This window comes from Salminus brasiliensis, chromosome 3 (assembly GCF_030463535.1).
Source record: "Salminus brasiliensis chromosome 3, fSalBra1.hap2, whole genome shotgun sequence".
In the NCBI taxonomy this organism is placed as follows: domain Eukaryota; kingdom Metazoa; phylum Chordata; class Actinopteri; order Characiformes; family Bryconidae; genus Salminus; species Salminus brasiliensis.
Window position 1 is genome coordinate 38,800,537 of NC_132880.1, and position 14,796 is coordinate 38,815,332.

The 14,796-nt window shown below is 40.7% G+C and overlaps 1 protein-coding gene across 1 annotated transcript in view; it reads right to left on the reverse strand.

The window, feature by feature from the left end:
- The window catches only part of gabbr2 (gamma-aminobutyric acid (GABA) B receptor, 2), a 255,610-nt gene that overhangs the window by 118,199 nt on the left and 122,615 nt on the right, over positions 1 to 14,796 (reverse strand). Inside the window, exon 3 of the mRNA XM_072676076.1 lies at positions 642 to 812. Coding sequence (XP_072532177.1) covers positions 642 to 812 — 171 coding nt within the window. The remainder of the gene's footprint in view (positions 1 to 641; positions 813 to 14,796) is intronic.

Consider the following 14,796-nt stretch of genomic DNA (forward strand, 5'->3'; position numbering starts at 1 on the left):
CCTGTTCCTGTGGCCTGGCCTGGCTATGACACTTCTTTTTTGGATTGTCCTTTTCTCAATAAATATATCAATTAGTTTTAAATCCACAAGCATCTGGTTAGTTCACCCAGCATTACAGTATATCAGCGATCATATTACCAACAACAGGACGGTGGCACAAACCAGAGCACAAATGCAGAACACCCTCGCGTTGTTATAATATCATATCATATAATATAATAAAAAAACGTGGTACATATTTCTGAGAATCATTTTCCCAACCATTTGTGTTGAGTGATATACTGTATGCGTCACTCTTGGACATTTCATTTCCCAAAAGAGAGAGTCCTTAATCAGGCAGCAGATGGATTTCACAAATGAATAAATTAGAAAAAAAGCAAAAAACCCCAGGACAGAAAGCAGCAAACTTATATCCGCTGTATGAAAGCTGGCACACAGTTTCTGTGTGCATCTGTGATGTGAGTTGATTTCTAACGAACAAAACAGTCATGGTACATCACGAGCCTCCTTTTATTTCTTTTTTTTAATATAGCCATGTCTGAATCCAATGGGTAGCTTAAACATGTGCCGTTATTTTTAAAACTCAATCAATAAAGCCTTCCGCGCTGTTTGTTCCACTGAACTCAGGTCTTTAGACTTACCTCGGAAAACCTCTGGACATCCTGGGTCAATGTGCCAACTCTGCTCCAGTTGTAGTAGTTGAGGAATTTCACCACAGCTGGGTTCACTGCGTTGTCTGAAGGAACTGTTCTGAAGAAGTTGGGGTATTTCTTCCTGTCTGCCAGGACAGGTGTTGTGGCCGCAAAAGACAGCTGTAAACACAGAGAACACAGGGAAATATGCTTTAATGTAAGGTTTATCAAATACATATTTCCAACAATTTTATTTTAATGGAACATTTTTATTTTAAACCATTCCTTTTACAGTTCACAAAAATTCTAGATATCAACCAGCTCCAAAATACTAGAAAATTATTTTGGGTAACGAGAATTTATTAAATTCCAAGACAGTGTAACTAATTTAGACGTTGTTAGGAAACAGAATGGTTGCAATAGGGTGACATTCTTTTTGCTAGGTGGTTGCTATGGTATACTAGGTGGTTGCTATGGGGTTGCTAGGAGGCTTCTATTGTGTTGCTAGGTGGTTGCTATGGTGTTGCTAGGCAATTCCAATGATATCCCAGGTGGTTTCTATGGGGTTACTAGGTGGTTGCAAGGTAGTTACTATAGTGTTGCTAGATGGTTGCAAAGTGGTTGCTGATATGTTGCTAGGTGACTGCTATGGTGTTGGTTGTATGGGGCTTCTTAGTCACTGTTTGGAGTTTCTATGGTCTCCCAGGTGGTTGCTGAAAAGTTGCTTAGTGTTGCTAAGGTGTTGTTACAGGGTTGCTAGATGCTTGAAATAATGTTGTTAAGTAGTTACTATGAAGCTGCTTAGTAATTGCTAGGGTGTTTGCTAGGCAGGTGCTATGGTGTCGCAGGTAGCTGCTCATGGTTGCCAAGTAGTTGCTGTGGAACCATGTGTGGTTGGTTTGGTGTTACTAGTGTATTTGTATCATTGTGACATAAAAAAATTAAGAGAAGGATTTCTACTAGATTTTGGAGCAGCATTGCTGTGATGATTTGATTGCATTCAGTAACAAGAGCATTAGTGAGGTCAGGGTGTTGGGACCCCAACTCATCCCAAATGTACTGAATGGAGCTGGATCACTCCAGAGAACACAGTTCCACAGCTCCACAGCTGGGGCCTTTATACTCTTCTGGCCCACGCCTGGCAAAAATAGGTTCATACTGAGTCCGATTCTATTACAAGCTGTGTAAGTGTGCAGTTGCACATCTGTGTCAGCAATGGGTGCAACTCAAAGTAGCAGAACGCATCCATTAGAAGGGGTGTCCACAAACATTTGGACATATAGTGTATATCCAACAATTCTTATACTATAAGAATTACTAGAAATACTATAGTTTTATGGGGGTCTTACTATTAACATTCTTTTTTAACCTTCTGATTTACTTTCCTGCTTAATTGCGTAAATTATAGTGTTTGTTAGTTCATAATTACCACCCTGTTACTCCACATAATTATCCAATTACAAAATACTTGACTTTGATTTCCTTTTTACCTTTTTTACCTTTTTTGTCTGCAAACCTATTATCATTTTACTCAACATAATTCCACAGCAGTTTGGAGATCTGCTAAAAGAATTTTCAGAGAGAACCCTTTTTTTTAAATAATGCACTCCCAGTATCTTACAATGCAACACACTATGAGCCACATATGTTGGTATCAATGGGTGATGGAGGCCATCAGCATTGTGTTAGATTACACTGATATCATCTTGATTTAATTACAGAGCAATAACGAGAGCTTGTATTCTGATGCCCGTGTCCATGTCCATCAGCTCTGTGTTTGGCCTTTTCATGCTGGACAAAGGGTGACGAGCCAGGTCAAATCTCCTTTGTCAGGAACTGGGAGTCCAGAGTGCAGGTGTGAGCAAATCAACACACTCACACATCTCTATAAAAAGACAGAGCTCACACCTTCTGAGAGCACCCATGGTGACAGCAGCCGCGAACGTTTGCACCACTGACAGTTGACCTCAGCTGTCTGCCTTCACTGCGTGTTTGTGTGTGTGTGTGTCTGCATCTGCATGTATGAGAATGCAAACATGACCTAATTGAAGGCTTAAAAGTGCTTGCTTCCCTTCTAATTCCTCATTCTTGTGCAGGGATGGAGGTCTATTCAGAACTTTTCCTCCTGGAAAATAGACTTTAAGAAAAAAGGGCACTGACTCTACAAATTAACTGAAGCTCCTTTTGAAGCAGACGGCCCATTGCTTGTCCAAATATTGCACTGTAAGCAGGTCGAAATCAATTTGTGCTCAAAAAAAGGGAGCTAAAGAGCTGAAGAGTTTTCAATGGCCATACAGTATAACTTCAAAAGGGACAATAAAACTTTTCATTTAGGCCCAACATCTCTTTCATGTTGTCAAACACCACAGAATGTATTTTCTGTAGCTTTAGCTGAAGCCAAAACAGAGCAGAGCACATCATGGTGTGCTGTTTATGACAGCCCTCGCTCAGTAGATTAACACATGTTCCTCAGGCTATAATACAGCCTGAAGGTTGTTAGCCTCTCCGAGATAAACATATGGAAATTCTTTGAGTCAGAATACCAAAGCAGCTCCATAGTTGTTAAAGAATCACATTTATTTATTATTTTTTATGCTTACAGTCGTGAGTGGTTTTGCGCAGTGCTGCACATCCAATTCTGACAAGATTTTTATTACTGTGTAAAAACCACAGTGAAGACTCTAACTGGAGAGCAAATCAGAGGCACTTTTATTCCAATGGAAATGAAACAGTGTGGAAATGGTTGCGACTTTTTTATTTAGTTAGCCAACCACTTTTTCGCATTACGCAGAAGAGCATTTTCCATAAAAAAGTGTTTTCAAGAGTATGCCACCGCCATTAATGGACTCCTTGACTGCCCTGGTGCACTAGCAGGCTTCTCCAGAGAAGGGAAGCCAGTGAAGACATGGTCAGCTTTATTCAGTTCCACCAAACCACAGGGCTTGAGGAAAGTGAGTAAAGTGAGGAAAGTAGATTGAGGAATTGAAGAAATGGCATTGCTCACAATCAAATCAGTTCTAAGTTAAATTACCTTCCCATGTGTGAGCGGAATTGGAGCTGAAATGGAGTTCACCTTTGGCCCTGCAGTGTGTTATAGCTGTGACCTCGCTGACATGAAGAGGGACATGGGAAATGTGCCTCATCTGCTCTAATTTCTAGCTCATTTGATAGGAGAAAGTGGTGATGTGCTCTAAGCTCCTCGGCCTGCGCCGTCCTCGGTGTATCTCCGCACACGTGCTGGCTGGGAATGAAGTGGGAATTGTGAGTTGGTCTGGCCTCCTGAGTGACAGCACACACCACCTGATCCTTTTTCATTGTGTGTTCTTTTTTTAGGCCAGATTTAACACGATAACAGCACCTAATGACAAAAAGCTTTCATCTCATTTTTTTTGTCTCTTCTCAGGTTGGAGAATATCACCATCTTTAAAATATCCATCATCTTAACGATCGCATCTAGTCAGCTGTCTCGTCAGCTCTCTTGTTACTTGATGGTGTCGCTCTCACACCATTCCCTTGCTACTTCTGTGGAAGACAACACTTCTGACTGAGATTGATGCACACAATCACACTTGCTAAGCACAAAACATCAGAAGAGCCCAGGAGAGGCCGTCTAACTTTGACTAAATTGATTCCAGAATTGGCATCATTAGCATCTGAGCTCCCTCGAAAAAAGCTTGCGGGCTCATTTTGGTTGGGGAAAAATCAAGGAAAAAGTGTGTTAGATTATGTCCTTTCCTCAGACCACAATGTCCCACTGACGTCCACACTCTTTGACAACTGGAGAACTTACAAATAGCAACACTTTGACATTCTGCATTGTGTTAAACTGTGGCATGAACCTGGGCTAAAAATATTTAGACAAATTCAATTACACTGTAACTGTGTTGGCAAAAAAAGTGTGCCAGAAACTTGATGAAGTAAAGACACAGACAGACCAGCTGCTGCAGCAGAAAAGGTGAGAGAATGCTATCATTAAATGTTAGCCGTTTCTCCAACTGTAGACAATCTGCATGGAATTTACATTTTTGAAACCCAAAAAGTCTGAGTCTGTTCAAGCCATTAAAGGTCTTGCAATGGAAATATCATTATTTCATTAGAACTAAGCTCAAACAGTGGAAGGTCTGGACATTTTCCTCCAATTCTGACTGAAGTTGTTGTTTCAGAGACAGACGGTGTTCTCACAGCATCAAGAACCCGAAAAGATCTAATATAATGATTTTGTGTCGTCTAGGAAAGTTATTGATGCTAATCAACAGTGGGTTAATTGCTGTGCTACGCGAGATAAGACAGTAAGATTGCTGATAATGACAATGATTAGCAGAAGCCAGCAGCATGTTAGCGCTGTGGCAGCCAGTGGCCCCCACTTTCCAGACAACATTCCTTCTTCAAAGTCTTAAGAGTTTTTATTCTATTTGACAAGTAGCGCGTCTCAGAAGTGAAGATTATCCTGAAAGCAGAAGACATTAAATGCATACGGGCAGAATTGCAAAATACGTAGCTATCTTAATGACAAATCTGCCTTCCATTAATCATAATACGCCTCAAACGGCCCTCTCATGTGGAGACCCACAGGTGACCTCTATGTAATTTCATTTTTAAAACATAGGGCCTTGTAATCCTTATCTTAGAATCATACACACTACAGTTTTACACAGTCATATAGGCAATTTCAGCAGAGCGGGTTAGGGTTCCAGTCTTCCAGATCACTGCTTAGACCTTACAGGTAAAAAGAGTTCTCTCTTTTGATATACTAATACTAATTAAAGTTAGTAATTGAAGTTTCAATTACATTAATATTTTAATTAAATTAAAGCATTTTGTTTTTTCTTAAACCAAGGGTATTAAAAAGAGAATGTATTGTACTTTTGTTAGAGTAACTGTCTTCAGGGAGAGAGCACTGCTGTAAGAATTTGATTGCATTCAGCGACAAGAACAGTAGTAAGGTCAAGATGTTGGATGATCATCACCCCACCTCATCCCCAACTCCCCAAATCATCCCAGAAATTTTGGATGGAGCACCATCATTACAGAGAACACAGTTCCACCGCTCCACAGCTCAATGCTGTGTGTAAAACCGCTGGACTACATTTACATTTACATTTATGGCATTTAGCAGACGCTCTTATCCAGAGCGACTTACAAAGTGCTTTGCTATTTACTCAAGAAAACCTTAGCTAGTTAGAATAGACTAATAACTACATTGTGAGAGAGTGCATGGAGGACTTGTACATAGTGATGAGGCCACAGCACTGGCATATTGCATATTACCAGCCCATCATGCTGAGAGAATACAACTAGAGGACAGTAACACCATCCAGTAAGACTCAGGAATAATTACAGTGTTCAAACCATGCTATACTATGTTTTTTATTTGTATTTTTACACATGTATTTGTATATATTCCATAAAAGGAATCTAACTGTAATTAGGCTTGTTGTAATTAGGTTGTAAGTAGGCTCACATCTGAACAATTTTTACCCCCAAGTCACATACATACACTTTTTATGTTAAAGAATAATTTAGAGGTGACAAACAGCTGGTTAGAAGACCATAGTAATACCCTCCAGTGTTTTCACTACTCTATCTCTGTACTGTGTGTGTGTAAAAATCTTCTGTTGAGTTGCTGTTGAGCCATTCATCTAGTCATCTAGTTATAATTTCTGATCATACAAAAAGGAAAAAAATTAACAGGCCTCTTTTCTGTATCATTACTGGTTATTTTGTGGTAATTTCTGTGGTCATTTCTCTTGGAATCATGGGCCATTTATTCAGTCCTAGAATCAACACTGGCAACACCTTAAAATGAGACAGCTTGACTCACATGTTTAAGAGACATGCAATTGGTAGTGAAGATTGGTTTACACGCGTCATCATTACGTAATCCTCCTGCGCTGCAAAGAATCCTGGTCTAAAATGATAGACAACACTGAGAGGAGCTCCAGAGGCCCCCTTTGCCACCCATCCCATCACTCATTACAGCTCGACAATGTGACTGTTGTTCCAAACACAGGGATTAACGCTGTCAATTAAGGCGGAGGAGGGCCTTTATCATGCCGCTAGTGCTAAATCCAAATCCACCCACGAGACCCGCAGAGTTTTAAAGGGTCTTTGGGAGGCCACTTTAATCTTCATCCTACACCCACACAGGGGGAAAAGGGTTGCACCGGGGCCTTTATATGACCCAGCTTCTCTTCCCACTTACCCTAGAAAATAAAGGTGGGTTTGGAGCGATGCCACAAGGGAATCCCCTTTGGCTCCCTAAAGACCTTTTGAGTAAATGGTTCTTTAATGGAACACTTTGACTGTTTTTTTTTACCTCTATCTGTAGCATATAATCATTCACTACAGACAATCATTTAAATGCTTTTAGCTGAACTTAGAAAACAAGGTTTTCATTGTAAAGTGGTTTTTGTGGTCAATGGCTTTTCAGTTCTTTTATTAAGTACATGGAAAAGTGTCTAAATTATTGTCCATGGTAAGGGACCATCACCTCTTCCACCACCTCCCTCTGGTATAAAATGTAGGGTCATCAAATCCTGCACAACTAAATGCGCTAACAGCTTTTCCCCTAAAAATGCAGGGTAGCATCTGACCTTGCACTCAACCATATGTGTAACAAGCTTGGTGAAATAAAGGGATTCTACAAATGCAGCAGTTTTTCGTTAAAGACGTATCCATTAAAGTGGAGCTATGCAATAACTGAATGTTATGGTGAAGAAACATGGCTGAAGCCCCTCCTCGTAATCAAATGTCTTATAATTTCCATCTCTACCTTGTTCACATGTCCATGACAAAGTCTTCACAATCTAATACCACCCAGTAACCTTCCTTCAACTCTGCCATATCTCTCATATCTGGGATCACTTATCAGAGAGCAGTGTGGCTTTCTACCACAAAGCAGAAGCCACCCAAACTCCAGCCCAGAGTTCTCTTCCCTCTCTTACAGTGTCCTCCCAAATCATCATATGCTGGTGGTATGGTCCGAACTCGCAAAAAGATCTTCTAAAAATTTCTTGGAGTGCAGGTTGGTGTGGTGCAACAAATAACACCACTACCTGCCAGTGAGCTAACACACTATGTGGGAGACCAGGGTTGGATTCCTGGTCTGGGTGACTGTGCTATACCAACACGAGACCTTAGCCAAGACTACTAACACTAACACTGGCCCACCTTTGTAATATGAGTAACCTTGTAAGTTGCTCTGGATAAGAGAGTCAGCCCAGCACCTGAAAATGCTAGTATTCTGAGAATACCTGAGTGTTTGCAATGCCTCACAGCACCTTTGTGTCATTTCTCTGGGCTGGTACATTCCTCTAAATTCAATCAAGAGATCTGTGTCCTCTCTGGCTCTTCTGTAATGACCTGCATTGCATCAGCAAGGGCTCTTTTAGGGCGCGCACACTCATCCCTGAGCTGGGGCCGTCCCGTCCCGCTTCCACTGCATTTTACAGGCCGAGCTGTAGCACTCAGTCAGATGGAAGGGCGAGGCGTGAAAGCTATCACACAGAATTAGGCTTCCTCCCCTTTCTCACAAACTCTCTCAGCAAGAGACTGGCTCTTTCCACAGACATCCAGGCTAGAATGTCTCATTTAGAGGGGCAAGGAGTTCAGTGGCTGTGGCTGCTATAGTTTACATAACATTATGAGGAATGGGCTTTATTCAAATCCAGCCTCTACAGTCACTCTAGTGCACATGTGCACTCTCTCACATGCATACATGCAAATACACTTATATATGTATAGTGCATATATAGTGGAGCAATACACACAAATGCACTCAACAGGAACACTGTTCTGTATATGAAAGTGTCATGGGATCATGTAGCATTGCTGCAAAGCACATCTGATCCAAATCTGCACCCAACATACTGTACAAAGAGTACAGAGACACATACACATGCTTCACATAATGTTAGAATGTGGCATATGTCAGGGGATACTGTCATGGACCAAATGGACCAGAATTACTTACATTCTTACAAATAGTAGAACAATTGATTCTTAGATTCATCTTGATGTAGATGTGAACGATTCTGAATCAAAAATCTGATTGAAAATTTGAATTAAAAAAAAAATGTTCATTGATAATGTAATGCTGACAGAACATAAAACAGTGCACAAAACAGAGACACAAGATAGATGAGCGAGAAATCCAACTAGCTAGCTAGCATATGGAAGCACTTTGGCTTCTATGAAGTTGAAGGGGAAAAGGACCTGGACAAGAGCCACACTATCTGCAAGTTATGTCAACCCAAACTAAATTATTGTGGAAACCCAACAAACACAAGAAACCAAATTACACGTTGCCACTGAAGGGCGAAACGAATTACCAACCCTATCGCACCTTCTATCGCCAAGGACTCAGTTGAGAAGCAGGGCCTTCACACTATGTTGTGCACTTTGCAGCTGATATTCAGCAGCATCCAATCTCGAAAATATGATTATATTATGCTGACAGTGACAGTCATTAATAAAATACAGAAGTAAATTCATTATGGAGGGTTACACATGCTGTGCTTTAAAAGTACCAAGTAGAGTCACACTGTGAGAAAAAAGAAATCCTGAAAAGAGATGCATTAAGATGCAGCGATAATCAATGCATCAAAGCCCTCTGAATCATATCCAAATCAAATTGTGAGGTGTCAAGAAATTCCCAACCCAAAGAACTTTAAGGTGCTTCGAATGGGTCGTCTTCAATGTTCCTAAATTCAGCCATGTCACTCCACTGCTGCGTTCTCTTCACTGGCTTCCTGTAGCTGCTCCCCGCATCAGATTCAAAACCCTGACGCTGGCCTACAAAGCCAAGAACGGACCAGCCCCTCCGTACTTGATGGCAATGGTCAAAAGCCGATCTGCACCAAGAGCCCTTCGAGCTTCAAATATGGCTCGGCTTGACCCACCATCCCTCAAAATCCACGGAAAAGAAGAGTCCACACCTTTTTCTGTCCTGCACCAAAGTGGTGGAACAAACTTCCCCTGGGTGTCCGAACGGCAGAGTCGCTCGCTGTCTTCAAACTCAGACTGTGAGTACAAGAGTCTTCCGAGAGTACTTGGGCAAATAGCAGAGTGGTCTCCTTACTGACTTGTATTTAGTAATGTCTAAACGTAGAAGTATCTTTGAATTTTAGTCTATTCAAACTAGCTGAGGTTATTCTTGAGTAAATAGCAAAGCACTCTGGATAAGAGCATCTGCTAAATGCCTTAAATGTAAATGTAAATGCATTAAATGTAAATGTAAATGAATGGTTCTTTGAGGAATGCCATAGAAGAACCCCTTGCTTCTAAAAAGAACCAAGTCTATAAATAAAATGTATGTGTGTGTATCAAAGCTGAGGGTGTTTTAAAGGTTTAAATTTTCTTTTTCCTTTTTTTTTTTTTGTTTTTGACCAAACTGTGACAACGAACTTTCAAACTGGTAGTTTGCAGTTGCAGAGTTAGTAGTAGTTTGTGCAGTTAAAGGTAGGCAAAAGATAATCTATTTAATGAAATCCCAAAAAATCATCTGTAAACAACATTTTTTTTTTTCATTTGTATTCATACGGTATTTGTATGACCTCTGATAATTGGTGCAATAAACAATTCCCTGCTGTTTTCTGTGACAGGTAAAAGATGGTTGTAATCAGAGTGTTGTGTTTGTTTGTTTATTTGCTTGTTTGGTTTATTCTTGTTCCTCTTGATATTTATTAAGTCTCGCTGTGCCACTTCCATCCCACACTATATGTCCCACTGTAGCCACTCCTATCGAATTGCTCTGAATCTGCCACTGCAGCTACATAAATGTAATTAGAGGACTAAAGTAATAAGAAGAGAGTAACCGTAAGCTTCAACTTAAACTTAGTACCAGGAATCCTTACAGTTTGAAAGAATTAAAAAAGGGCCTTTTGTAAAAAGAAGGTGGACACACGCACGCCTGTCGGCAACAGGCACATGGCCCTGCATACTTTATGAGCGGCTGTGAAGCGGTGAGGAAGAGCAGCAGGTGAGTCTCCATCCCTCGCCTAATCCCTCTTTCCTTTCCTCCCCCATTGTCCCTCCATCCTGCCGCTCGTGCTGCCACGCTTCACCCGGGTTTTAATTGCCATCCCCCCACCCCCCCAGGGGTAGCGCCATGCCGACAACCTGCGTCTCCTTTCCATCAATCTCCTGGTGCTGGCGTTAATTAAAACTAGAGAGAGAGAAGCCACTGCCTGTCACACCTCTCAGCTCCACAGCCATGGGACTGGAAGGTCACACAGCTTCGCTAATAAGTCCAATAAAGGAGCAGCAATTTTTTTTCATTCTTAGAAAAATAATAAATGACTTTGAGAGGTGAAGAGGGAGCGAGTGCAAAACATTCACTTGGTGTGTGTGTGTGTATGTGTGAGGGAGGTGCAGAGCGAAAGTGTACGGGATTGAAAAATGCATGCAGGGTCGGTGGAGAAGACATTGTGCATTCTCTGACCGAGGGAGGGCTAATGTAGCAGTTTCTCCTGACACTCAGGCTGATTCGGTCAATAGACAGCATTTCATTCTCATTAAAGTTCTCCAGCCAATTCCAAACTCTAGACCCTCACAGAATTAAGTATTGACAGCCTTGTGCATCAGCTGACATTGACTGTTAGCTAGGCATGAGCTTAGCTAACACGCTTTCTAAACTCTAACTCCAAAGAAAAGTGCTTTGCTGTGTACAAGAAACATCTATACAACTCCAGTCAAATTAATAGGATGTTTTAAGTTTTCTAAATGACGCAAAAAAACACCACTCAGCCTTGCATTTAGAATCGAATAGAATTCTGGTTTATGGTTGGTATGCATCACTGTTTCCGGTTGTAGTAGCTGTGAGGAGAATTTAGGGAAGCCGTGGACAGTGTATTTTAAACTTAGAGTTCAGCTGCATTTAATGCACATTCGGCTGAATGTCAAGTCAGCATCTATGAGGCATCTACAGTGGACCATCCAAGTAAAGTGATGCCTGGATCAATTCTAAGAGCTGTAAGAAAGTAGACAGGCTAGTACAGAGTTTATTTATCGTTAAATAAAAACGCTCTTTGGTAAAGAGGACAGACACTGAAATCTGTAAAACTACTCTTTGATTATTCTAATTAAAAAGGCAAATGCTATGAAACCATACTGTGTTCCATGTCTTTAATTTAATGGAGGATTACACATTACACAACGAACTCCACATGTGGAACTACAGCTATGAACTGCAACCACAGCGTAGTTATTTAATAACTTTTAATTCATTATTTTGGAAAATGAACCCAAATAGGGTTAGGTGTATTAAGTGCAAAAGTCTCATGGTCAGCATGATGCTAGTCAGTGAGGTCATATGTTAGCTGATGCAATAGTACTGTCAGGTAGCATTGAGCTGTCCAACAACACTATCTTAACAGCAGTTGGTGGCTGTGACTTGGAGGAAGCACATTCTAGCCTTTACACTCCCACCACGGGTAGCATTATGTGAGTCCTTGGAAACTGTAAAATATTTTTTTAAATAAATAAATAATAAAATAAAAAACAATTCTCCTTTCATTTCTTTCATTTTCTACCCACTAACTGGATTTTCAGCCCTGTATTATTTGTAGTTATCATCCAACGCCTGATTCAGGTGATCAATACTTCATTATGGTAAATCAGATGCCAATGGAATTGAACATTGGCATCGGTTGAGCATTGGTTGAGGGCATCCAGTAGAAGCCTGGAATATTTTTTTTGTTCTTCAAACTAGCTCACAAGGTAACTACTTTCTTAAAAATACTAAATCCTTGGCGCTTTTGTATACATTTGATACATTTGCATGCATACATACTATACGTTTACACAGTAACAAATATAAACTCAAGCCAACTTAAAATGATGCAGTAACTGATTACAGTGTTAACTCAACTTAGTCTAACTCACATTTTAGTCCTATATCTCAATACACATTGAGTTGATCCTCAAAAATGTCAGTGAATGAGGAAAAGCTCAATAATATTTTATGAGAGATATTTAGTCTGTGCCCCTCCCCATCAATTTCTTCACTGTTTATTCCCAGCTGTTGGTTAGAACTCCCCCTATCATATGTGCAGAGGCCTTTCTATTCTCAGACTCCTGACCATGGTGAGATTCAAACTTGATGTTCTGTCTTCTGACAAGCAGGCAGTTAGACAGTTGCGCCACTCTAGAGCTGCAAACCCATGTGCATATCTGTGTACAAGAAAAGAACAGAAAGGTCGATTTACTCAAAACTGTGTTTTTATGTAATTTCACAGCTCTAGAGTGGTTTTGTTTAGCAATACTAATAAAAATATTTAATTTAATAAATTTCAATCATTCATACTATTATAATTGTAAAATAATAATCATAATACAAAATATTTATAATTGATTTAAGCCGGGACTGCATTTTGAGAATCCCGTTCTGAAGTATTTCTGTGCAAACAACCAACCGTAACTTCCAGCCCAAACTGCATCCGTTGCTTACTCTACCATTTCCCAGTGGTTTCACACATATTCTGCCTGAGCATAAAGAACAGCATGGTGCCTCCACCACTCAGTCACCAAGAGCTTCGCCAGCCAATCAGGCATCAGCTTGGTCACGTCAGGCAGCTGGCAGCCTCCTCCAAGCATATCCAGCTGCTCAGCAATGCTGCAATGCCTGTGGCTAGAAAACATGCAGTGGCTGCCTCCATGCACTTCGGAGGAAGGCATGTATTAGAGGGCAGAACTACAAATATTTTGATGCTGGTTTTGTAAACACCGGTTGGACTCCCTCATAAAAAATTAAGTGAGACAACCAGCCTGTGTCTCTGGGGAAAGACTGGCAACAATTCGACCTGGAGCTCCTGGAGAAAGCAAACAGTCATAGTTAAGCCCCATAGTCGTGCCCTTTGGCCTGTTAACAGGCAGTAATGCAGTCTCCTACTGTACCAGTATCAGTAAAAAGCAAAGATTAATCCCACTCATCCAATGCATTGGTCCTGTCTGACCTAAACATAGACCTCCTCAGCACTAGACATGAGATACACTGACCCATAATTGATTGGGAGATGTCATGTGGTGAACAGTTCTTGAAGAGGCCAGATTTAGACATGGTCACAATATATTTTAAAGGTACACTGACACTGTCTGACCTAAATCTCCAACATGGTGATTGTTTAGGAGAAGACACTAGATATCCTTTAGGTGCCCTAAAGAAAACACATCACCACCAGAATCTGCTAATTACTCGAAAATACACTAGACAAAAGTATTGGGACACCTACTCATTTATTGTTTCTTTTGAATTCAAGGACAATAAAAATAGTTTATCCTGCTTTTGTTGGAGTAACTGTCTCTACTGTCCACAGAAGGATTTCTTCTAGATTCTGGAGCATTGCTTTGAGGATTTGCATTCATGGACAAGAGAATTAGTGAGGTCAGATCATCACCCCATCTCATCCCAAAGGTGTTGGATAGAGCTCCATCATTCCAGAGAACACAGTTCCACTGCTCCACAGCTCAATGCTGGGGGGGGGGCTTTATACTCCTCTAGCCCATGCCTGGTATTAGGCATGATGCCAACAGCCTAGCATGAAAACTCATTTGCTTTGCTGGCATTCAGCTACTTTAAGTTGCACCCATTGCTGATGCACAGATGTGCAAATGCACACACACACACACACACACACACACAGCTTATCTAGTCTAGTCCCACTGTAGTAGACAAACATAAACTTATTGGCACAATGCCTAATATCAGGCATGGGCTAGAGGAGTATAAAGCCCGCACCCCCCAGCATTGAGTTGTGGAACAGTGGGGACCTTTGGGATGAGTTGCCCAATAAGGTGTCCCAATACTTTTGTCCATGTATAGGCATAGTATATGTATGTGCAGAACATTTAAGGAAAACAAGTCCCCAAGAGAAAGTTTTACTGCTATTGTAACTATAGTGCTATATTAGGATCAGACATCGATCCCGATACTAACAAAATTAGCTGGATCGGGGATCGGATAATTAGGCCGATCCATGGAACAGATCATTTCACTTTAATTTGTTGGTGTAAAACTGCACTAAATGTTTAGATGTTTGCAATTTTTGATTGCTGCTCATATGGTTGACCAAGTTACTTATTTATTCTCAGGTTCAGCTGCTAGATTTTATTTTGAATTATGCTAAAAATGGTAAAATAAGATTGATTACTGTTTGTGTGTTTAACA